This window comes from Ascaphus truei, chromosome 2 (assembly GCF_040206685.1).
Source record: "Ascaphus truei isolate aAscTru1 chromosome 2, aAscTru1.hap1, whole genome shotgun sequence".
Classification (NCBI taxonomy): Eukaryota; Metazoa; Chordata; class Amphibia; order Anura; family Ascaphidae; genus Ascaphus; species Ascaphus truei.
Window position 1 is genome coordinate 415,246,863 of NC_134484.1, and position 26,919 is coordinate 415,273,781.

At 39.2% G+C, this 26,919-nt stretch overlaps 1 protein-coding gene across 2 annotated transcripts in view; it reads left to right on the forward strand.

The window, feature by feature from the left end:
- The window catches only part of PLXDC2 (plexin domain containing 2), a 656,766-nt gene that overhangs the window by 285,014 nt on the left and 344,833 nt on the right, over nt 1–26,919 (forward strand). For both annotated transcript variants that reach the window (XM_075587530.1, XM_075587531.1), the window contains one exon: nt 14,686–14,832. In XM_075587530.1, the coding sequence (XP_075443645.1) occupies nt 14,686–14,832 (147 nt within the window). The remainder of the gene's footprint in view (nt 1–14,685; nt 14,833–26,919) is intronic.

Below are 26,919 nucleotides of genomic sequence, written 5' to 3' on the forward strand. Positions count from 1 at the left end.
TGCCACTTTAAAAAACAAAAATAGACAATATTAAACAATTTGAGCTGTTTCGTTAGAACTTTTGGCAGCAAGTCTCGTGAGTTTTACAAACTTTAAGAAAGTTTGCTTGAATCTGCATTGAAACACATTTCTAGTAACCATTAGTTCTACAGTATAATGGATAATTCGGCATAGCCTGATAAAGCCAAGGTCAACAGTACAGACAACAAGGTTAAAAAAAAGAAAAATACCCTGTAAGTAACCTTCTTTAACTATATTTCTAAGTTATGTACACTTTCTAGGGGGGACGTGATGTAACCATTACTGTGATTTAGAACAACTATAAATGTGTGTGACTTAACTTGTGAAATATGTAAAATCAATGAAAGAGAGAGAGAGAGAGAAGAGAAGACAGGACAGTGCCTATGAAGTCCTGTTTCTTTTGTGCTTTAATGCTGGTTCAGGGTAAGGAGGAGTGAGGGCCTCTCAGTAAGTGGCCATTGCACTATTACTGTATGTAAGCTGAATAAGTCCTAAAGTTGTTATGATTCTACTTTGTTTTTGAAAGATACATCAAAACCATATTTCACTTTAAACCACAACAAGGAAGAATCAGGAATCTTACTAACATGACAACAAAGCTTCTGGTTCACTTTCAACTGCACATATCATTATCGAACTGGTTTATTCCTCTTTGTGCAATAATAACTTTAAATTGTGACTTATATGTAATAGTTCACAGGAAATGGGTTGCTTAAAGGAACAATCTATGCAATATCCTACATGTGTGTTTTTTTAAATAAATCAGTTCTGTAGTATTAGATAACACTTACTACATTTTTTTAATTCAACTCAATGCCATTTTAATGAGTTTTAATATACTGGGCACCCTTTCATTTCTATAGTAGGATTTAGCCCGCCTCCCAAGCAGTGTAAGGTCTTTGTAACACATTCCTGTTTGTGTGTTGCCAATATTCCCTGCAGCTTGAGCTGCAAACTGTAACAACAGATAATGTTACCGTAGTAATATAAGGATACATTGTAGCTGCTGAGTTACACTGATCAGGGCTGCAGACAAGTGTCTGGGACAAATGTCTGGGGCTAGTGTCCCAGTCCCGGGGGGTATAACAGGTGCTGGAAGATGGGTCCAGCCAGAGGTCGGGCCAAACTTATTTTTCCGGCTGCCGGTCTCCCTCACTCTCACCGGGCCTCTCTCTGACACCAGTTCGCGCCGAGAAGCTGGCCCAGATTCCGACACGCTCCGGTGTGAGAGAGAGGCCTGACGTAGGAGAGTGATGGAGGCCTGCAGCAGCGTGGGGCAGAAAGGGAAGCACAGCAGGAGGCCCGTAGCGGCTGGCAAGAGCCAGGGCAACAGAGGCCTGAGACCATTCCAAAATTAAGTGTGTTCTGTATGTACATCTCAACCCCGTTATAACGCGATCCGTTACAACGCGAATCCGCTTATAAAGCGATGCAAGCGTGGCTCCCAATTTTTGTATTTATGAAGACTTTACATCACGATTATTGGTATCTTAAATACTTTATTGTTCAATTCATACAATTGTACATTATTTCTAAGGGCTGTTATATACAGAATGCGGCCGTGCCGCATGCTTTTTGTATGTACACTGTGTGAGTATACTGTGTTGAGTATACAGTGTTTGTGTGTGATTGTGTGTATGTATGTGTGTGTGTATGTATGTGTGATTTATTATTTATTAAAAAAAAACATTGGTAGAAATAATATATTTATTACATTTGTGTAGACACACAAATACACACACACACACACACACACACACACACACACACACACACACACACACACACACACACACACACACACACACACACACACACACACACACACACACACATATATACATACATTCAGAGCCGGTAGCGGCGCGAAAAGAAGATTGAAGACTGTCTGTCGGCTCCCCTCTCCCCTCTCCCTGCGTGCGCGTGCGCGGCCCTTGTATAGCAAGGCTGACTGACATCAGCCAACTAAAATTCCGCCCGTGCGCACAGCATTGCACGCGCCCGGCACTATAGAACGTGCCAACGCAATCCGCTTATAACGCGATCTGATTCTTTGGACCCCAAGCACAGAGTTATAAGGGGGTTGAGCTGTATTTGGGGGATTTTGTATGTATTTGGAGGATGGTGGGGAGGGGTTATATGTATTAGGGGGGTGTGGGCCTTTTTTAGAAAGCAAGTCTGCCAAACTAATAATAATAAGACCAGTTACAAACTGGTTTTGATGGGTTTATATTTAATACCATCTGTATTTTTACTGCAATCATTCACCTATTTCACAAGCTCAAATTTTGTTCCACATCCTTTCTCCTCTCCTCAAACTAATAATAAAGATATTAATACTGTAGAGCAGTTTTTCTACTGTAACAGATCTACTTTGTTGTGCGAAATCACAAGTTGTATGGGGCTTCTTTGTTTTTCAGTGGTGATAGGGCTGTAATACAAACTGGGAGCAGATACAAGAGAAAAACAAATAGGGTGCTCCAACCAGTGACACTCCATCCAATAGGACAATTCTAAGTAGATAATAACTCCAATGTTGGATCTAAGGAGTGGGTATATATAAGGTTTGACCTGTGAGTCACTATGACAAATAATAGCATCCAAGTACTCAACTATTGCAGTCAAAAATAATGTCTCTTACCCACTCCTATATACTCCAAGGAAGGTAGTAGTGGCGTGCCAGCCATGAAGATGAATCTAATAACAGCAACAAATAACAGCAAATAGCGCACAGCCAGGGAGCCAGGTGGAATAAAAGTTGAATGTCCTTTATTTCAGTGCATGACTGATGACAAAAATACCCCCATGGGGACAAAAACGCACCTCCTCCTATCCTTGATAAAGGACCTACCGGTCCGAAACGCGTAGGAGGTGCGTTTTTGTCCCCATGGGGGTATTTTTGTCATCAGTCATGCACTGAAATAAAGGACATTCAACTTTTATTCCACCTGGCTCCCTGGCTGTGCGCTATTTGCTGTTGTTTGTTGCTGTTACTGGGAGCAGATACATGCTGATTCTGTCATATTTTCCTTTTTAAATCTGGAATATTTGTTGTAGTTTAGACTTAAATTCATTTTTCTTTATTAGTAATTTGGCAGCGTTTCCTCTACAAAAACCCTCCATCAGTTTTTTCATCCTTTAAAGCTGCAGTTCAGTCAATATCCTGCATGTGTGTTTTTTTTAATAAATCAGTTCTGTAGTAAGAAAAAATACTTTTAGCATTTTCTGTTTTTAAAAAAACAACTTTGAAAGACCAATTTTCTTGTATTGTATTTTAAAAGCCATTTGCTAAGGCACTGCCCCTTCATGTCCTGTCACAAGCCCTGGCACACCCCTTTGTCAGCCCTGCCCTCCCTCTAGCACATATCAGTGCAGGAGTGCTCATGAATATCCATGAGCTTCCACTGAGAGAAAGAAGCAGAAGAAAAACAGATCCCTTCACTAATTATGTCACCAAATTTCGCCTATCAATACATGGAGAACGAATTGACCTGCAGCTATACAGTTCTTTAGGTAATTAGAGATTGCACACATGAAACTATTGAAGTAAAAAAATAAATTAAAAAAAAAAAAAAAAGACTGAACTGCAGCTTTAAAGGGCAGTGGGGACCTGTTTCAAATGTTTCCTGCCTGCAGAAGCCAGCCTACCATTTCTATGCTCTCATTATTTATTTTAAAAAGGGTGACATTTGAGGAACCCCCAAAGGTTCCACGGATGGAATGAAGGTTGAATGTATGTATTTGGGGGCTTGGGGTGGATTTTTATGTATGTATTTGGGTGTGTTTTTTGTATGTATTTTGGGGGATGTGGGTTGTTTGTTTTGTATGTTCAGTATTTGGGGTGTGTTGTTTTGTATGTATTTGGGGGATATATGTATTTGGCAAGGGTGGGGGTGTATGTATTTGGTGAGGTGGGTTTTTCATATGTTTTTTGGGGGGTTGTATGTATTTGGAGGGGGTTGTTTGTATGTATTTTGTGTGGCGGGGGGGTAATTATTGTGGTAGGGATTGCGTGTTTAACTAGGGGTGGGGGGAGGTGGGAATGAGTGTGAGGAGGGATGATTGAGGGAGTGGGATTGAGTGAATGGGAGATAATTGATGGAGGGGGTGGGAGAGTGAGAGGAGACAGGAGGTATAAGAGAGAAAGTGAGGAAGAGAGAGAGAGAGGAGTGAGTGTGGCAGAAAGGGGGTAAAAGTGAGACATGGGGAGAGAGAAAAAGCATTTTAAAATGCTGCTAAGATTACCTCTTTAACATGAATGTTGATTTTAATAGTTTGTATTCTGCAAAAATGTTAACAGAATAACTAAAAGAAGACAAAAATATTTAAATTGAAAGATTGTATCACAAGCTTGAATCAAGATATACTATTATATAAGTACTTACAAAGTTATCAACTGGGCTATGTATCTTTACTACGGTTTTTGATAATTATCCAATTAAATTTCTTGATGAATCCGCGTGGATTGAAACAAACACAATCCGTCGACCGATTTTACACCGCAAAATGGATTTTGAATGGAAAGCTCGGGAAATAACACTAAACGGAATTTGACCGTTTCGCCCTTCCCTACTTAAACATCTAGAAATGTTTTTCAGTGATTATTGCAGTCAGTCTAATAGTTTAAAATAAGGGAACTATGCAATTGTTACATTTTAAGTGCAGGGGATCCAGGAAACATTGTTACATTTTAAGTATTATCTGCTATATACGAAACCAGTCTGAGTGGTTATATCATTTAGCATTTTGTTGCAATGTCCACATTTTAACATTTTCTGTTTCTTTTTTGCATGATAAATCCATGTCAGATTATACCATATACTGTAGATCGATCATTAGTTGCATACATTACACAAGCTCAATTCAGTAAATGAATACCATACTAATTTGTAAGGTATTAATTTATTCTAAAAAGTATTTTTAAATAATTACTTAAAATATATATGCCCTTGTAGCCTTTAATTATAATAGACATTTTACTGAACTTGATCTATTATAGACCCTACGTATCTTGCCCTTATGCAATATGCTTTAAACCTGGATTCTGTTTGACCAGAAAGATTCAAATAAATAGGGTTTAATCTTCCAAAGCAAGGCAAAGATGGCTTCACAGACTGTCTGCTTATTGATTCTTTTTTTTTATAAGTCCCTCTAATATATCTTGATCCTCCCATTGATATTACTAAACTGCCAATAAGTAGTTCTTTTCCCAATTTGGATGGTTTGCTTGTGAATTGTTGGCTATGTACGTAGATGAATTTATGTTACTAAAATAGACCCATTCTACAGCTTTATGGCCTCTTTTTCACCCGTGGCTAATCCATTTAGAATGGTGGCTGTTCTCGCGGATGCGTTGTGTGGTCCACAGCAATGCGCCAGCAAGAGCAATAATGGCAGCTATATCTGTAGGTTATGATACCTTTTAGCAGACCAACATTAGTGTTTTTCATAGATGGTATTTTGGTGTACTGTACTAAGGTTTCAAATAGTATGAGAATCTACTACAAATCTCTTATCCAATGAAGAATGGAGAGAGAGAGAGAAAGAGAGAACATTATCTACTGTACAACCATCGTCATACTGTACAAGCTGCCTACAGAGGGATGAAAACTCATTGGTTTAATCGCTGGAATTAAACAGCCTGCGTTCTTCAGGCAGTTTAGTGGATGGAGTGACAAACAAGGAAATATGGACATTTGAAGCAATGTGCAATTGCACTCCAGTCGTTCTACTGAGCCCACATGGTACGAAACAGGTTCCTTATTATGAAAAGAGCCACTATAAAGATTCAGTGTCTGACTAGAATGAGACAGAGATGTATTCGCTATCACACCCTGAGAGGCGCGTCACTGCTTATGCAGTGGTGCTTCCGTCTGAAAAAATGTATGCAGCGAGAAAGAGAGGCCAAAGCCTACAAGTCTGCCGGCTACAAAGGAGAGATGCCAGGGGGCAGAGTCAGAGTTGATGAGAACTCAGTCAAGGTTGAGGTGGTAGAAATTAATGGTACTGAGTAGACGCAGATAAGAACAGGGAAAAGGAGATTGCACGACGCCTAGAAGAACTTGTTAGGGGAGAAGGAGTGGATCAGTGAGTAAAGACACAGACTGGCACTGAGTTTGAAGCAGCAGAGCCTGGTTCAATTCCCAGTGTTGGCTCCTTGTGACCTTGGGCAAGTCACTTTATCTCCCTGTGTCTCAGTCACCAAAAAAACATAGATTGTAAGATTGTAAGCTCCACGGGGCAGGGACCTGTGCCTGCAAAAATGTCTCTGTAAAGCGCTACGTAAAACTAGCAGCGCTATACAAGAACATGCTATTATTATTATTACCAAGCGAGTAAAAGAAGATTTGGTGAAATCAAAAGGTGAGCTTGAGCGAGAAGTCCTCCTCAGGGTTGAGGAAGCTAAGCATATCATTGTAAAGAATAGAAAAAGAAGACAAGCACAAAGTCGCATACTGCACCGACACACTTTATTCGAGCAAATACCCGGTATGTACCTGGCAGATACCTGGAATGCGCCGCTCCTCACCTCTGACAAGCCCCGTTGCATTTGCCTTCCCAGCCTGGGTTCATGCCTGGCTGACGGGCGGCTGATCTGTTAAATGATAATGATTAGGATTTAATAGGCTGCAATGCTTCGCGTGTCTACCAAATGGCATAAATTCCTGAATTGTAATGCATTATATATTTATATACTGTGCAGTATTGCAGCCAGAGGGAATAAAATGCTTCAATCCCTGCTTGGAAAATACCTCAATGCACTCGGGCAGAAAACAGTCACAAACCTCAATACACCCGGGTATACCCGAATTCGTGGGACTAGCCAAGCTCGAATAAAGTGTGTCGCCAGTGTAGTGTATTGCCAATAGAATTATTTAGTGAATTAAAGGTAGAGGTATAAAAACTAGAGCCAGGTTCAAGGACTTGCTGGACTGGAAGTCAAAGAAGAAAAAGTGGAGAAGAAATTGAAGTTGGAATTTTCCGACAAGGACGGAGCATTGACGTGTCTCAGGAGCGGTCGCTCCCAAAATGGAGCATCAGTCGAAGTCTGTTGACGAATACAAGTCTTCATATTCCCTAAAAAGCATGCCCTTATGGAGCTCTAATTATGCATCTCATAGAGATAGAGCTAATATAAATGACAAAGGCACATTAGGCAACTCCAATAATGAGCGTTTACTTTGGAACGACGACTGTTCAAGAAATTGACGTGACAAATGCTAACAATGAACTTGATGAAGATGTGTGGCGAATAGTAGATATTCTCCATAAACTTAAGCTGAGGATGGGTTACACTAATGCGTGTACATGGTAGCTCACCCCAGCAAGTCTGAGCCGGGGGGAGGATATGTGACAGTCACAGACTGTCTATGCTAGAGAGTGCATGCAGTATGCATGCGCTCAAGCATGCAGGAGGTTAAACTCCTAGCTAGGCAAGCAACTACCATAGGATGTGTCAGTTAACTGCTGATTGTGCAAGGTCAGCAGCCTGACAGAACTGAGCCTTACACCAACAAGGAAGGACACTGATGGAACAGTTCCGACGCCTGCCGCGTGCAGGGCCTGTTAGGATCAAGACCGTGGACCCTTAGAATGTCAGAGAGAGAGACTTTGGGTGTTGTCGCTTACAGAGGTAAAGGGCTAAGTATTGGTAAAGAGCTTAGCTCTCCAATCTGTAGTTAAGGAACAAGTATGTTAGTTACTGCTCCAGAGGGAGCTGGGTATTTTGTTTTCGTTTCTGTTTTGTGCCCTTTTGTTATTAAACCTGATAATGGAACCCTACGTTTCCTGGTTTAATGTGAGAGAGAAGACCCTGCAAAGTGGCTGAGTTGTGTGTGTGTGTGTATGTGTATATATATATATATGTGTATATATATATATACATATATATATATATATATATATATATATATAGCTTGTGTAATACGAGCTTGAGACAAAAGGTGGCACTGTGTGCTCATTTGCATGTCATTTCCCAGAATCCCTTGCTGCAGTGGAAATGCTGTGTGCTGGGCGATAATGGGGAGAGACAGGGTTGCAGACCTGTCTAAGACATGCAAACGAACATACAGTAATATTTACAGTTGCTATATATATATAAATATATATTTACGAATGAGATATATAGTGCTCTATATTGCGCTCTAAAATATTAAATGTAAATTGATGAACTTATGTGAAAATGTTTTATTTTGGAGTGTACCTTTATCTGTTTTACCGCTCAAATACATTTAATATTGATTTATAATATGGGGCATGCACTTTCTTTTCCTTTCGTGTTTTAATACGTACAGTTTATATCAAATTTATAATCCATAAAATACAATGTCTGGTTAAGGTTAATGAAACCAGTCCCCTTTATAATATGAAGCGGCCAGCAGTATGATTGTGATTCTTCCACCTGATGTTTTTTCAACATGACTCATGAGCCAGGATTTGTATTTTTGTACGTAAGTTGATATTTGAGCTTATTCTATACCCACTGAAGTGGCCGATTGAGCCGTTTGTGGCTGAAATTCTCCATTGTCTTTTCATTTAAACTAAACACAGTTTTCAATTAAGTCTTTTTGCACTATCCCAACCTTTTATCTTTCAAGATTTTTAAAGCTGTTGCTGAGCAAAGCATTAAACAGATTTATTGAAACTCCCCATAATTAGTTCCTGCTTGGTTATTATGTTGCTCAAGAGATTAAGCATGGGCATGCAGTCTTCAAATTGTCACTCCCATAATTGAGGTACAGGAAATCTCAATCAGCACTTACAATATACATAGCCAAGTGGGAGAGAGACGTTGAAAAGAAAAAAGTGTGTATATTGTGACATTGGGCACTGTCAAGATAGGAATCTTTTCTGGTGTGCATAATGTAGGGCGGCCGGTATGCCTTTTCATTGGTCAAGAACGCATTCTGTTTCTTCAAATCAATGAACTAAATTTGAAACAGTGTATTTACTCGCTGCAACACGCACATTAAATTCACAATAGAAAAAATGTAAATAACATAAATAAAGCAGGAAGTTTGTCATTTCATTTTTATCTGGAAATATTATATATACTGCACATGAGTTTACATCAGTCACATAGCCAACAATTTCTTTCAAATATAAGTTGGGAAAAAAATAAATTAGTTATGTATTTAAATGTGGTTAATTATTTGACTGCTCAACTTTCTTTTGAATCGTATAATTCAATGTGATACCACTTTAATTTTTAATAAGGGAATATTAACTGAAATCATCATTTTTTGTGTCTCTGTATGAGGACGAGCTAATACACCTCTAGGACATTATCCCTGAAATAACTAATTAAGTTCTGTAGTTATTCTTTCAGACATGGAATTAATAATAAAAACGTTGTCATGACCTGAAGACAGTGTTTGAGTAACAAGTGACCTTAATTCATTCTGTTACCATGCAGAATTTCATCTGTCAGGGTTATTGTTGCAGGGGACATGCAACCACACACGCAGGTTCTTTGGATAAGGCTTATTTATTTGAGCCTTAAAAACATACAGCACACCAAAAACAAATAGCTTCTCATCAGCAAACAAAAGAAAATAGCTTCTTCTTCAGCAGAAAGAACAAAATAGCTTCTCTTTAGTATGCAGGAGACAGACAGTTAATTAAACATGTACTTTGCAACACAGACCTTACAGCAGTAATCTCTTCAGCATTTTCAGTCCTGTCTCCTCACCAGCTCTCCTGCATGTGTGTACAGCCTAGGTTTTAACACCTTGATTATGCAGCTCGGGTCAGACTAATTAAGCAGCCCTTCTCAACTTAACCTCGTCACTGCTGCACTGCAAGCATAAACAAAGGTTTTCCTGGCATATGGCTGGTGACGTTCATTCACCCTGTCACAGTTATCATTTTAGTTTTTCTCAGATAATTAAGCAACTTACTGTACTTTTGGCAAAGAAAACAAAATGCATGTGTCAGGTTGCAAACAATGTTATATCCAATAGTATTCTATAAGCCACATATTGACGATGCACATGCTTGTTTTGAAAAGTGATAACATTAACAACTTTATTTCATACAGGGCTTTTTTCCCCAATGGGACGCAAAGTGCTTCACGATTACAGCATAGTGCGCTGTACACAGCACATAGGATTGGTATAGACACCGTCCCTGCACAGATGATCTTATAATCTATGTTTCTAATTAAAAGTAGCAACATTTAGGGCCCTGGCCACAGCTTTAATTTGGTTTTGAAACTTTGTGTGCATAATTATACTTTTTTTGCTCTAGGAATCTCTAGTGAACGTTTCAAGGCTTATGTTTTAGGGACTTTAATAAACATTTTACTTCTCATAAAATAAATAAATGGTCTTCTTATTCATTAGTTCTTACCTAGCTGTGTTGTCCAAATGTATTATGCAAATTACTATTAGAACAAAACTAGAGGACAGAGAGACTCCCTTCTGTGCTGCACTGAGAAGGCACCCCAAGCCGGGCATAAAACAAACTTTATTGTAACTTAATAGATAAAAAAATGTTAGTGTTAGGGTTGACGCAATATTGTGGACCAAAATATAATAAAAACAATTAAAACAAGGAGAAAAAAATGGATGCTAATTAGAACGCAAAACAAAGTAATGGGATATCACCTATTGCATTAATTGATCATTATAGTCATACTATTGAATTGACTATAACCCAGGTGATTCCGTTAAGTATGTTTGAGTGTCTATGGTGGGTAGTGGATCAATACGCAGCCCCAATGAACTTATGGGTGTATCAAATAGAACAATGGTAATTAATAAATATATGTATTCTTTATGTTGCTCTCTTGTGTTGTAGCTAAGAGCAGTGGACTCAAAAAAGCCTTGATTTCCCAGGAGCCCAGGTTATAGTGCATTATACCTTTAGCCTGAGGTGAACTGCAGTAATAGATGAAAGAAGAGCCTACACATTATACTGTTATCCAGATATGTAGGTTCTACTGAAATTGGATATATATATATACACAAGTTCTATACTGTAGATGGTATTACTTAAGCTGCTAAAGTACTATGGGGCCTATGCACTAAGCGTTCATAAGTCACTTATCGAGCACTTATCGCCCAAAATGCCTACAGCAATTCTGTAAGCGTCGATAAGTGGGCGATAAAAGACTGAATCGCACCCCAAAAATTGCTTTAAAAAAAAATTGCAGAGTGAGCGTCGATAAACCATTTATTGACGCTTTTCGGCAGGTTCAAAACTTGTGCAAGTCTAGTAGCCACGATGAGGTTATCGAGGCCTATCCTGGCTGTCGAATGGCGATTATTTCCCAAAATCATCATGACAGGAACCGTTGGCGTGAGGATGGTGAGAACCTGTTGATAAGTGGTGAGACGGGACTTTGAAGAAAAAATGCTTTTTTCCTGCATTGGATTGATGCCGGGGGTCTCCGGAGCTGATACCCATTAATATCAGCACCGGAGGCCCCAGGCGTGATTCCCATGCAATAAAAATGTATTTACAGTCAACTTCATTACCTTAGAGGCTAACCACTAAGTCAATGAATGGGTTAAACCATCCCGCTACCCACCAAGGACCAAATGCCTCCTTCACTCACCCCCGCTACTCACAATAAACATTACAAAATGTAATAAACGACAATACACAACCCACCCACCCCCTGTACCCCCACTTAAAACCATTATTTATTTATTTTAGCACAGGATTGATCCAGAGGCTGGTGGGTGTCCCCGGGTGGTCCCCATGGGTGTCCGGGGTCCTTAGTTTGTCCACACGGATGCCTGTGGGCCCTCGGTGGTCCCTGTGTGTGTCCGTGGGCCCTCGGGTGGTTCCCACGGATGTCTGGGGGCCCTCGGGTGGTTCCCACGGGTGCCTGGGGGCCCCACAGGGGTCCCCAGGTTGTCCCTGTGGGTGTCTGGGGGTCCTCGGCTGGTTCCCGTGGGTGTCCGGGGGTCCACGGGTGGTGTCCGGGGGTCCCCACTGTTTTAAAATAATCAACCCTGTTGTAAAATAAATAAATATGACATGCATTTCAATATATACACCCCCCCCCCCCAACAATCACATACAGTACAGTAATGTGCAAAATAACTACTATCCAGGTATGGATAATAGCTCATTTGTCCATTATTAAATCAAAAATTAGCCAAGATGATTAACAGGGTAAACTATGCAGAAACCCCAAACAGTGCATCTAAACCTTCAACACATGTAAATGTCCATAAGAAATGTATAGCAGTAACTGGATATATAAAGCAGCTGTTCCTCTCGCCCAACAATTGTAGGAATATATATACAGTGAGTTGAAAAAGTCACATTAACTTGATTGAAGTATAACAATCTGAGTAAGTGAGTAGACATACACTTTGTAACATTACTCACTGTCTTCCTTGTAGGCAGAGTGGCTTGAACTGCACGGCGTGCTCCAATCCAAACATCAGCAGCACAGAGAGAACAGGAAACGGAGGGCGGTGCACAGCCGAAGAAAACTCCCCCAGGCAAGGTAAGTGTAGTAAAACTTCTATGTATTGGCACATATGGGTTAAAAAAACACTATCGCATTTCGCGCAGGAGGCGCTTTATCAAAGAGTCTCTTTGATAAAGCGCCTCCTGCGTGAAACGCATTAGAGGGTTTTTTAACCCATATGTGCCAATAAATAGAAGTTTTACTGCACTTACCTTGCCTGGGGGAGTTTTCTTCGGCTGTGCACCGCCCTCCGTTTCCTGTTCAAACATTAGCCAAGCAGCATAAATAAAATAAATGAAACCATTCTAGTTACCCCTGCCATCATGAAGGGTGTCCTCGTCAGCATACTGCAGGGCCATGTCCTCCGATGCCAGCAAGAATACATTAAAAAAATACAATCTAATGGCCCCTAACCCCTTAATCACCATAGCGGTTAATAACCACTATAGTAATTAAGCGGTTAACCCCTGTCCACCGCTACCCTGGAGGCCTAACCACCCACCCCGGACTCACTATACCCACCGATTGGCATAGTGGTACATCATACCCATATAATATGTGCATGATAAGCCCCTATAGCACTCGATGATAACCCTAATCAAAAAACATGAAGGCCAAAATTCAGCAACACATGCATCTAAAAAACACTATTCAATAAATAAAAATAGTAGCCAACCAATTAAATAATTAGAAGCAGTAACCAACTAAACAATTAATTAATTTCAACCAGTAGCCAACAAATCAATTAATTATTAAAACCACTATCCAACACCACTTAAAAGCAGGAGCAAACACAAGAAATCATTAATCAAAAAATTAGTGTGTGTATATGTGTACTGTATGTGTGTTTAAGTGTGTACTGTATGTGTGTGTGTGTGTGTACTGTGTGTATATGTACTGTGTGTGTGTGTACTGTGTGTGTACACATCACAACTTATGACCTATTATATCTAGGTTGAATACAGGCTAAGATGTTCTTGAATGAGAACTCATAGACCTGGAAAAATCCAATTGAAATTATTCTACAAATAACATTACAGATTTCAAGGTTCAATTTCAGTAGAACCTACATATCTGGATAACAGTATAATGTGTATGCTCTACTTTCATCTATTGCTGCAGTTCACTTCAGGCTAAAGGTTTAATGCACTATAACCTGGGCTCCAGGGAAATCAAGGCTTTTTTGAGTCCACTGCTCTTAGCTGCAACTCAAGAGAGCAACATAAAGAATATATATATATATATATATATATATATATATATATATATATATATATATATATATATATATATATATATATAGAGTTAAGTTATGGTGAGTAAAAAAAGTGACAAAAACCCTCCACAGCAAAGCAAATATGCAAATGTAAATACAACTGTATGCTCATCTGCATGTCATTTGCATGTAATTTCCCAGAATCCCTTTCTGCAGTGGAAGTGCTGTGTGCTGTGTGATAATGGTGAAAGGCGGGGTTGCAGACCTGCCTAAGACATGCAGATGAGCATACAGTTGTATTTACATTTGTATATATATATATATATATATATATATATATATATATATATATATATATATATATATAGCTTTTGATTACCATTGTTCTATTTGATACACCCATAAGTTCATTGGGGCTGTGTATTGACCCACTACTAAACTTACAGTAAATGCTTAAACATACTTAACGGAATCACCTTTGTTATAGTCAATTCAATAGTATGACTATAATGATCAATTAATGCAATAGGTGATATCCCATTACTTTGTTTTGCGTTCTAATTAGCATCCAAGCCTCTCCTTGTTTTAATTGTTTTTATTATATTTTGGTCCTCAAAAGTCCGCAAGTTTGTTTTATGTCCAACTTGGGGTGCCTTCTAAGTGCAGCACAGAAGGGAGTCTCCCTGTCCTCTAATTTTGCTATAATAATCACTCCTTACTAGCACCACCCCCTAGCTACCTATGTGTTGGAGCTTCTTTATTCTACATTTGATTGATACCAATATCCACCTTGGCGTTCGAGCAGAGTATACGCCACCCCCTAGGGGGACCCCCCATTCCTCAGCTACTATTAGAATGTACATTTGTTTTTCATTTTTACTACATTTTATAATGTATAAAAGTTGTAAAGAACCCTTAAACACTTTATTATCTCTATATTTTATGACCGAGTTTAGAGACTGTTATTCAGAGATTTATGGTGTAGTACATTACATCATGTTGTGTATTTTTGTTTCAGGAGGATACTGATCATAAGTACTACACTTCTAGAACATATGGTCCATTGGATTCTGCCAGTAAGGATTTATGGGTGAAAATCGACCAAATGGAAAAAGAAAAAGTGAAGATTCATGGAATACTTTCAAATACACACCGGCAAGCAGCAGTAAGCAATTTTTAAATATCCTTTTTTTAACACTAAAGAGGGCAGATGATGAATACCAAAAATGAAATCAATCAACTTTATTATTCAGAAAATAAAGAATATTTTACTGTACCTTTAATTTAATCAATTTTGCTGGACTAAACTATGGTATTTCTGCTACAGTTATTGGCCATTCTTTTCTTTAAAAAAAATAAATATATATATATATATATATTTTTTTATATATATATATATATATATACATATATATAGTTGCTTTAGATATTTTTATTTAAAGGCTAGGCTTTGTGATTGGGTTGTAGCTATACAATGAACCCTACTTATTATATACACTATATATACAGTATTAGTACGGTATCTAATTAGGAGGGCTCATTCTATAGCTACAACACCATAGCAAATAAATAGCCTTTACTATGGCATCATATAATCTAAATATTTAAAAAAAAACTAATTCTCAGGTCCTGCACAAGCAACCCAAATTAAATGTGGCAAAAATACAATATAAAAGGCAAAAGGGTAAAAATAACATTATCCCAAGTAAGTAACTACACAATGCACACTACTGATTTTGTGTTCAGAATTCAAAACAAATCTTACAGTAGCTACTGTAGTATGTATTGTAGAAATATTAGTATTCTCCCTGCACCTCAAACTCAATTAACATAAATTGGGTCTTATGGGCTAGACAGCGTAATTTTGCCTGTAAACATGGCTATTAATTACTTGTTGGCTAGTTTACAATTTATTGAATATAAAAGAAAATAATTCATATAGTACTGTATATGATATTCTGAATTTCAACAAAAGCTCCCTTTTTATTCCCATTAGTCATCTGCAATCAATACAATTATGGCAAACTCAAATGTATTATAACTTGCAAATTTTTTTACCTTTTCTGATCACAAAAGTGCCTGCCAGAAGTCTAATCTAAAAATGCAAAACTTACATAGACTGTTGTGATTCCTAAATTAAGCATATTTTACCAAACTGTATGTTATAGTACCATGGACAAACGTGAGATATATACTGTAAGAAAGGCAACAGAACTACAGAAGTCTCAAATGTATATATTTACAATAACTACTGTATGCATTAGTTTTCAACTTTTTTTCATACAGTACATCAGTGGTTTTCAACCTTTTTTGGTTAAGGAACCCCACAATTAAATTGTGAAATTCTGGGGAACTCCCCCTCCCCCACCCATCTCTCGCCCCAACCCCCTCACTCCCGTGTCTCGACCCCCCTCGCCCCTGTTTCATCTCTTCCCACTTCACACACTCTCCCCCTCTCTTCTATACGCAGGCGCACACACACGCGCTCCCCCCCTCTCTTCTATACGCGCGCGCGCACTCTCACACACACACACGCGCTGAGAGCGCACGCTCTTACCTAATCCTTCCTCTCCCTCTTGTCATCCGGAAGTTGACGCGACTTGCCGGCAGGAGCAGGGAGAAGAAGGATAGCAGTGACAAGGCTGCTGCTGCTAAGCTTGTGAGTCCCGGATCACTGCTACGTGGGTTGCCTCCACACCGCTGGGCCTGGGACAAATGGCAGAGTTGTCCCAGCTCTCCCCCCTAATGGCCACGGAACCCCTGAGGGGTGCTCGCGGAACTCTGGTTGAAAATCACTGCAGTACCTATTTAGAACTATTAGCATAGAGAGCTGACACTTATTTTTAATACCAATGGTAATGGCAAATTGAAAAGCTTTGAACTAAGGAATTGTTGCATGCCATGGTCATGTACATGACGATCCTTCATTTTCTCTTGATGTTGTTGTGGCATTTTTATACTTTTCTACATCTTTCTTGCTTCCCAGATCATTTACCGGTATAATGAATTCCCTTTGTGATTGTTCAGAGCAAATCAATGCAATGCATAGAACTGTATGATCTGAATTGGTTTCTTATTCAGGCTTGCAATGCTGGGTCTTTTCCATACCTTCTCAATTTCTTTTGACTAAACATTCCAAGTTTAATCCCAACTTGAAATGTATTTACCTAGATTAAAAATTACTGTCAACTTGGAGGTTTACATTATATGATGTGTTGCTGGGGAAGTCCATTTCACCTCATCATTGTGAGAGTGGACATCAGTTTTGAGCTGTAACAATAATATTACTTTAAATTTATGCTAAACTTAGTCGATGTACTGGGATATGATAAAACATCTATCTCTTGTATTAGGATACATAGAAAGACACTGATAAAGCACGTCCAAAGTATATTAAAACCACTTGTCTTATTGACACTTGTAACAGAATATATAATGTGAAATTGTCATATTGGATTACATTCAGCACGGATTCCACATTTAAATTAATAGTGCTTCAATGCTAATGGCAAAATGCTGCTGATTGTTTAAATAAATAAAGCAAATTAGGATTCAATGTTGTTACTCAAACGGCTCATTCTTCATCTACTTATCTAGTTAGCTACATAACTGAAATCTGGTTCTTCTGACAGCTGGAATAAATCCAACATTTTATATTTAGTCTTCTGCATTTAACATCAAAAGCTTCACAGGGTTCTGGAATGCTGAACTCATTTATTATTTGTATCATCTAACATTTATTACATTTCTTGATTGACACTCCGAGTTATCTGGCTTTAGAAATTCTACCATAAATAGGAAACAAAATCACATGAGCTAAGAATAAGATCGTAAGGGGGGTTCACGAAGCTCCACATCGGAGCTAGATCCGGCGTTAACCACAATTGACTTAAGAGCCGGTTAACGCCGGTTTGAGCTTTGATACCCGTTATTGAGTCAAATTTACTAAAACGTAATGATTTTCTGAAATTGGCAAGTTAATATTTACAGCTTGATTCTGACATTTCTAATTATGTACTGTATAAAGCCAATGAATTACCTGTACAAAAAACACATCCTACAATTTTTAGTATTTTACATGAAAGAGGTGTATCATTGAATAAAGTGTAATGTTGATATATAGAAGACAACATTATTACACCTGTTATGGCATCATAACCGTTACCAGTGACCACAGCGTCAAGCATTATCATTGTATTTGCAATGACTATTCAAACAAATAGAGCTGCGAATTATAACATTGAGTGATCTACTTGTTACTTTGCGCCATTTAGTGCCTTACTGTGCGATAGTATCTGCAATAACATCCGCTATGTTTGTATGATAGTAAGTAGAAAAGGCCTATTATGGAATGTTTATGTAGGACAGAGCAGAGCTTGACTTTTCTGAGGCTAAGTATGACTAACGTCCTAATTACATTTGTAAAAGAAAGCAGATTATTAGTGGATCTTCTTAATAGGTTACTGCTTGATTGTATTATGCTGAGAAAGCTGTGTAACATTTGAAAAACAAAGGTGCTTTCTGCTTATATTACAGTTATGGAACTAGTACACTTGATAACTTATGGCATATTCAAGTGAGCAAGCCATAAAGGACCATAGTTGCTAAACATTGCTATTCCAAAAGACATGTTCCTGGGCTGGAAAACACTTTAAACCTAAAGGTGGACAAATATTAAAAAAATTTGCCAAAAAAACTATTTTGTAAATTGAAGAATATTCCAAAATTATCTAAAAAAAATGAAAAAATATTTTGAAATGTTGTAAATATTGGAAATTTACCAAGAACCAAAAGAAATCTAATATTGGAGAATATTCAACAATTCAAATCAAATACAGTACAGTATATTCAAAAATTGAAGAGAATATTCACACATTTATAAAGGAAATGCAAATTGAATTTCATCATTTGGCCATATCTACCTATGGCTCACTTACCTGAATGGGGGGAGAAGTGTCTTCTGTACCTGTAATTCTTCATAAATATTTACAAGGTGCTGAAATGTGTCTTATTATTATTTTTTATTTACAGTATATGGCACCAACATATTAGGCAGTGCAGTTTAATATGGGGCTAGAGACATAGTGAAACAATAAGTAATGAGATCACTGGTCCATGAAGCATACAATCTAAAAGGAATGGAAGAGTTTTTATACAAGGGCAAGTGAGGGGATAAGACCCCTCAGTATTGTAATAACTATGCTTGTCAGGAGGGTGGTGTATAGGCATCGTTAAAGAGGTGGGTTCTGAAAGAACAATAGACAAAGGGGCCTATTCACAAAGCTGTGATAAGTGGTTTAAAGTGCGATAAATGCCATTATAGCGCGATACTGTCTGCTCTGCTATTCACAAAGCAGTGATATCACTGCAGCATCGCGCTATAATGGCTTTTTATCACCCATAAACAGTCAGTAATTGTTGTGTTTACTTGTTTATTGTTGTTTATTTGGTGATTGTTTTGATTCAATTGGATATTGTTGGTGTGTTTTTTTTTTTTATTATTAGGTTGACCATTGGCTGTGATAGTGGTAAATCATGCCCATATTATATGGCCATTATGTACCACTGTGCCAATTAATTGGTTTATTGGCATTTGTAATGTATTTATTTTTCTATGTAATGTGTTTTATTTTGGGCCTGTTTTTTATAGCTTCACCATTTATTGCTACAGTGGCAAATCATGCCCATATTATATGGGCATGATGTACCCACTGTACCAATGAATGGGTGGAGGGTGGTTAGGCCTCCTGGGTGGGTAGTGGGGGAGGGTGGGTTAACCCCTTAATTACTATAGCGGTTACTAACCGCCAAGGTGATTAAGGGGTTAGGGGTCATTATATTGTATTTCTTATTTTATTCTTGCTGGCAAAGGAGGACAAGGACAGTGATGAGGATGAGGACAGCCTTCATCCTGGCAGGCTGGCAGGGGTAAGGGCAAGGGCAAGTTGTATTTACTTTCTTTCTGCTGGTTAATGTTTTATTTTAAATGGGCAAATGTACTATTATCATATCTGGATAATAGTAATGTTGCCATTACTGTACAGTATGTATTGGGGTGCAGGGGGGATGTATTTATTTGAATGTATTGTACATTTTTATTTTTAAGCACAGGATTGGTACTGCAGGCCAGTGGGGAACCACGGACATCCGCAGGGACCACCCGAGGACCCACAGACACCGCGGGGACCACCTGAGGGCCCCTGGACACCCGTGGGGACCACCTAAGGGCCCCCAGACACCCACAGGGACCACCCGAGGACCCCCGCTGGTATCATTCCTGTGCATAAAAACAGAAAATTGCTTTTATGTGTGTTAGGGGGTATAGAGGTTGTTGGGGGCACAGGGGGTGGTTGTGCATTGGTGGGTAGTACAAGTGGGTGACAATTGCCACCAATAAACATGCTATTGTGCCTTAACCCCTTCATTGCCTTAGCGGCTATCCGCTAAGGTAATGAAGCTGCTTTCATGTAAATTTTATTAATAGTGTGCGGAAGCAGGGAGTCCCCTGAGCTGAACCACATTGATTTCTGCCTCAAGGAAATCCTGCTTCCCGAGTTACAGGCCCCGGTATGGTGTATCGGGTGCCGGTATCACCGCCATTTTTAAATGGTCCATGTCACGTGGCCGTAGGATTTAAATACTGGAGGAGATACCGGCACCCATAACATGGCCTGTATCTCGGAAGCAGGGGATCCCTGAGGCTGAAATCAACACGGTTCATCTCAGGAGACCCTCTGCTCCTGCACACTAGTAATAAAAATTACATGAAAGCAGCTTCATTACCATAGCGGATAGTCGCTACGGTAATGATTTTTTTTAAATTGATATTGGGTTTTGATACTAGTGTACATGAGCAGGGGGTCTCTTGAGCTGAACCGCATTTATTTCAGCCTCTGGGACTCCCTACTTCCTGAGATACAGGCCCCATTATGCGGTGCTGGTATCCCAGTGCAGGATTTAAATCCTTCCGGTCACGTGACGCGGGAGATCTAAAAGCACAGGAGATACTGGCACCCCATAGCGGGGCCTGTATCTCGGGAAGTAGGGGGTCACTGGGGCTGAAACCAATGCGGTTCAGCTCAGGAGACCCCCTGCTAATGTACACTATTATCAAAATCAATATTTATAATGCACGATCGCCTGTAAGAGTCTCCATGCAGCTCTTACAGGCTGCATTTGTTTCTATCAGCTATCGTGCTATAGAATTTATAGCGTGTTAGCACTGATACAAAAAACAGGTTGCACAATGCACGATCGTGCATTTTTTTTATCAGCCTTAAAAAAAAATGGCCTTCACTTCTTAGGCTGCGCTTATAGTGCTGTCGACGGCGACAGCGATGTCGCGGCAAAACAATGCATTGCCGCTAGCGGCTTGGTCACAATTGCTGGAAGTCATCTCAATTAGATTTTTCCTGCAGCCTAACGTCGCTGTTGTGTCGCCGTCATCGGCACTATAAGCGTAGCGTTAGTGAATCCCGCTTTTGGCTTCATGTCTTATAGCACGATTATTAAATGCATAGGGGCTGATAAACCACTTATCGAGGCCTTTTTTGCCAAAAAGGCCAACTGCTATTCAGTAAGCCTTGATAAGTCGCCAATAAAAGCCCTTTTCGGCAAAAAAAATTTCCGAGAAAAACAAAAAACAAAACGGCAAACAAGCGGCGATAAGCCCTTTATCGGCAAGTTTTCAAACTCGTGCAATTCTATTAGCCCTGATCAGCTTATCGAGGCTAATCGTGGCTCTAGAATACAGCTTTCCCCTAAAAATCCTCCCGCCAGGAAAAGTTGGCAGGAAGGTGGTGAGAAGCTGCCGATAAGGGGCGAGAGGGGACTTAGAAAAAATAATGCATTTTTCCTGCATCGGATTGATGCCGGGAGTCTCCGGAGCTGATACCCATTAATATCAGCACCAGAGGCCCCAGCATGAATCTCGTGCAATAAAAATGCCTTCATAGGCAACTTCATTACCTTAGCGGCTAACCACTAAGGCAATGAAGGGGTTAAGGAACAGCAGTTTTATTGGTGGCAGAGGGGGTGAGTGAAGCGGGTATTTGGCCCTTCACTCACCCCCTCTGCCCCCAATAAACATTACAATATGTACTAACCAACAATGCAAAACCCACTCACCCCCTGTACCCTCACATGAAAGCATTTTTTTATTTTTTTTATACACAGGATTGATGCCAGAGGCCAACCGGGGTCTCCGGGTTGTCCCTATGGGTGTCTGTGTGCTTTCGGGTGGTCCCCATGGGTGTCCGGGGGTCCTCAGGTGGTTTCCGGGGATCCTTGGGTGGTCCCTGCTGGCCTGTGGTACCAATCCTGTTGAAAAAAAAATGTAGAATACATTGCAATAAATACACCCCCCCCCCTTCCCCCCAACACAAACAGTACAGTAATTAACAAAATAACTATTATCCAGATATGGATAATAACTCCTTTGCCCATTATAAAATAAAAAATTAGCGAGTTAGCCAGTTAGCATAAATAAAGTAAAAAAACTTTCTACTTACCCCTGCCATCATGAAGGGCATCCTTATCAGCATACTGCAGGTCCATGTCTTCCGTTGCCAGAAAGAATTCAATAAATAATACAATAAAATGGTCCCTTACCCCTTAATCACCGTAATGATTAATAATCACTATAGTAATTAAGGGGTTAACCCCCATCCCCCGCTACCCACCCGTGAGGCCTAAACACCTACCCCGAACCCACTATACCCACCCTGTACCCATTGTTTGGCACAGTGGTATATAATATGGGCATGATAGGCCACAATATCACTCAATGGTCACCCTAATAAAAATAATTAAGGCCAAAAGTACACAATAATCACATAAATACACAAGCACCTAAACACCCCAACAATAAAAGAACTAAATAGCCTAATGGAACACATCACAAATAATTATCTATTACCAAAATAGCTAAATTATTACTATTATGTTATTCCAAAACAATATCATTAAATAAGTAACTTTCCAAGCAAACTATTAAACAAATAAACCACTAGCCAACAAAACAAATAATTAATTTCTTTTGTTGGCTACTGGTTTAAATTATTAATTAAAAATGCTAAACAATCGTAAAATGAAATAAAAACAAGCCATCCAAATTCTGAACAATTTAATCAAAACAATAAAAAAAAAATAGAAAAAATAACCGTTAATGGAAAACAAGCATTTGCCCAAAAATGCACATCTCATTTAGAAGACAAGAAGAAGACAACGATAGAACATCCTGTTCTGTATTTACCATGGGGTTTTGGATTGACAGATGAAGATAGAAGATTAAAGAAAAGAAATAAATAATGACAGATGAAGAAAGAAGACGGTGATAGAAGATAAAAAAAAGAAGAATTGTGTTACCTTTTCCGGATCTTCAAGGTGGATGGCGTTTTATTGACTTTGATGTCGCAGTACGAGAGATTCCTGATACGTCAGGATTCGGAGGGTCAAGGCTTCTAAAGGTAAGAAACATATTGAATGTATGTACATTTATATTTACAAGTTTTTTTATTGCATTTTTTTTTTTTATGTTTTTCATTTCCTATTGACTGCTAATGTATTTTAGGGTACAGATAAATACAGTGATAGCCAATGCATTTTTGGTCAAATGCTTGTTTTCTATTGACTGTTATTTTATCTATTTCTGTTTATTGTTTTGATTAACTTGTTTAGAATTTGGATGGCTTGTTTTTATTTCATTTTCCGATTGTTTAGCATTTTTAATTAATAATTTATTTTGTTGGTTACTGGTTTTAATTGATGTGTTGGCAGTGGTTCTATTCATTAATTGATTTGTTGGCTAGTGGTTTAAATGAATTCATTGTTTTGTTGACTAATGTTTAAAATTAATGAATTGTTTTGTTGGTTAGTGCTTTTATTTTATTTATTAAATTGATTGATTGGTTGGTTGGTTGGCTAGTGCTTTTATTTATGTATTTAGTTGTTTGGCTTGTGCTTTTATTTAATTGGTTGGCTAGTGCTTTTATTTATTGAATGTGGGTGTTTAGGTGCTTGTGTATATCTTTTACAGTATTATTGTGTATTTTTGGCCTTCATGCTTTTTTATTAGGGTGGCCATTGAGTGATATAGTGTCTTATCCTGCTCATATTATATGGGTATGATGTACCACTATGCCAATCAATGGGTACAGGGTGGGTATAATGGTCCCAGGGTGAGAGGTTAGGCCTCCTGGGTGGGTAGCGGGGGAGTGTGGGTTAACCCCTTAATTACTATAGCGGTTATTAACTGCTAAGGTAATTAAGGGGTTAGGGGCCATTGGATTGGATTGTTTCATGTATTCTTGCTGGCATCAGAGGACATGGACCTGGTGTATGCTGACTCTGTGCCTTTCATGATGGCAGAGGTAATTACAACGTTTATTTACTTTATTTATGCTGGCTGGCTAATGTTTTATTTTATAATGGGCAAATGAGCTATTATCCATATCTGGATAAAAGTAATTTGCCCATTACTGTACTGTATGTATTGGAGGTGGGGGGGAGATGTATTTATTTGATTGTATGCACACAGTATATTTTATAATTTAGGCACAGGATTGGTACTGCATGCCAGCGAGGACCCCCGGACACCCACGGGAACCACCTGAGGACCCCCGCTGGCCTCTGGTATCATTCCTGTGCATAAAAACAAAAAATTGCTTTTATGTGTGTTAGGGGGTATTGGGGTTGTTGGGGGCACAGGGAGTGGTGGGTGTTGTATTGATGGGTAGTACATATTGCAATGTTTATTGGGGCCAATTGCGGTTCCGCTCTGGAGACCCCCTGCTACAATACACTAGTATTAAAACCCAAATTAAAATTGAACAAATTCGTTACCGTAGCCACTACCCGCTATGGTAATGAAGCTGCTTTCATGTAATTTTTAATAATAGTGTGCGGGAGCAGGGGTCTCCTGAGATGAACCATACTGATTTCAGCCTTGGGGACCCCCTGCTTCCTGATTTACAGGCCCTAGTATGGGGTGACGGTATCTCCTCCAGTATTTAAATCCCACAGTCACGTGACGCGGACGATTTAAAAATGGTGGCGAAACCGGCACCCGATGCCCCATATCGGGGCCTGTAACTCAGGAAGCAGGGGGTCCCTGAGGCAGAAATCAAAGCGGTTCAGCTCAGGAGACCCCCTGCTCATGAACACTATTAACAAAATGTACGTTAAAGCAGCTTCATTACCTTAGCGGATAGCCGTTAAGGCAATGAAGGGGTTAAGGCACTGTAGCAGGTTTATTGATGGCAATACAGTAGTATTACATTTATATTAAAAATGTTTCATCTCTGGCGAGTTTTGCGCAGAAAGAAATCGTTGGGTGAGCCCTTTTCAGAGAGGCGATTATCATGTCGCCGGCTACTCGCCAGTTTTGCAAATGTTGATATCACAGATATTCTTGGCTTTATGTAGACAGAAAAAGTAGGGGAGCACAGTTTACATATCTCTAAGGATCCAGGATAGATCCTATTGGGTTGAACTGCAGGAATCTGACTCCTCACAAGTGGCTCCAGCATTGGGGTGCACTGAGGGGTCTTCTGTACGATAGTTTTGGCTACTATTATTATTATCTAATTTAAGTTTATCTATTTGAGTTAGTGCCCTAGTTCTTTTGACCATTCTGGGCTTTATGCATCCCGTGATAGTAACTCTGTCAGAACAAGCAATTTTAAAAGCCCAGGAATTTTTTTTACGGCGCTTAGTGCATAGTCCCATAGTAGGAACGCAAATGCACTACTTTTATCACTGCTTTGTGATTAGGCCCCAAAGATACCCAATGCTACATCCAATTTAACTAAATGACTCTTATTCATGAGAATACATTGAAGTATTTAACTATGTATTTTGTCACATTGGATATCTTTGTCTTTTATTCTATACATTTGGCCACGCTCAGTAGCTCTCCTTTTGACACACACACACACACACACACACACACACACACACACACACACACACACACACACACACACACACACACACACACACACACACACACACACACACACACACACACACACACACAGACACACACACACACACACACACACACATATGATAGGTTTTGGTGTTAGAGCTTGTGGGAATTGAGTGTTTATTCCTTTTCAACTGGTATCAGTTGTTTGGAGGTTATTGGCCCCACCTTCCAGGGTTTAAGCTCACTCCACTCCACTTTTTAAGTAACAGGTTTTTAAATGTTCCTGTGTAGGACAGGTCTATTAAGGCCATTCTCCCTCCACTGCATAGGTAAATGAGAATTTTCACAGATTGTGTTAGGACCTGCAAATTGGTTATGCCGTGAAGTGGCTGCCGGCTTATAACGCTTTGGCTAAAGGGTTTAACTAAATGACCATTATTCATGAGAATACTAACATTGAAGTATTTAACTATTTATTTTGACACATTGGATGTAGCATTGGGTACCTTTGTCTTTTGAAGGATATTAAAAGTCCCTGAATCATAACTTTGGTGGATTGCGTGGTGGGGAAGGAGTGCATTTTTACAATGTTGAAATGTTGAAATTGTCAGTAGTTGGTGAAGTACAGTACTTAACGTGTGATGTAGATTAGAGCGATGGTCAGGTATGACACCTTTATATCTGGCTTGTGGTATTGGGAGGATAGTGTTTATCTATTGTTAACAAGAAGACAGGCATAGGATTAGAATTAGATGGAAGTAAATTATTAGTTCTGCTTTCCACATGTTGAGTTTGAGATAGCGGTGGGACATCCAGTAGAAAATAGCAGAATGACCGTTAGTCACATGAGAGTTCAGAAGAAGACATGTAGGTTTTGGTATCGTCAGTGTTGAGGTGATGGTGAAAGCCAAATTACTTTATTAGTTGTCCAGGGAGGTGGTGTAAAGAGACAAAAGAAGAGATCCTAGAACAGTGCCCTGGGGGGACACCAACATTAAGTAGAAGTGGAGAAAAGGGGATACCAGCAAAAGAACCACTAAAGTGCGGTCAGATAGGAGGACAGTGATGCAAAGGCCAATGGAATGGAGAGTATGGTGTTGAAAAGGGTGGTCGACAGTGTCAATGGTAGTAGAGAGGTCTAGTAAGATTAGATAGGAAAACTGCCCATGTGATTTTTTGCCTTGATGAGATCATTGGCAAATTTTTGTTGTGAAGTGTTTAGAGTGAAATCAAGATTGAAGTGTATTGATGAGGTAGTTAGAGGAAAGAAATTAATCCTGCGGCTATGGACAAAACATTCAAGTAACTTGGGTGGTACTTAGA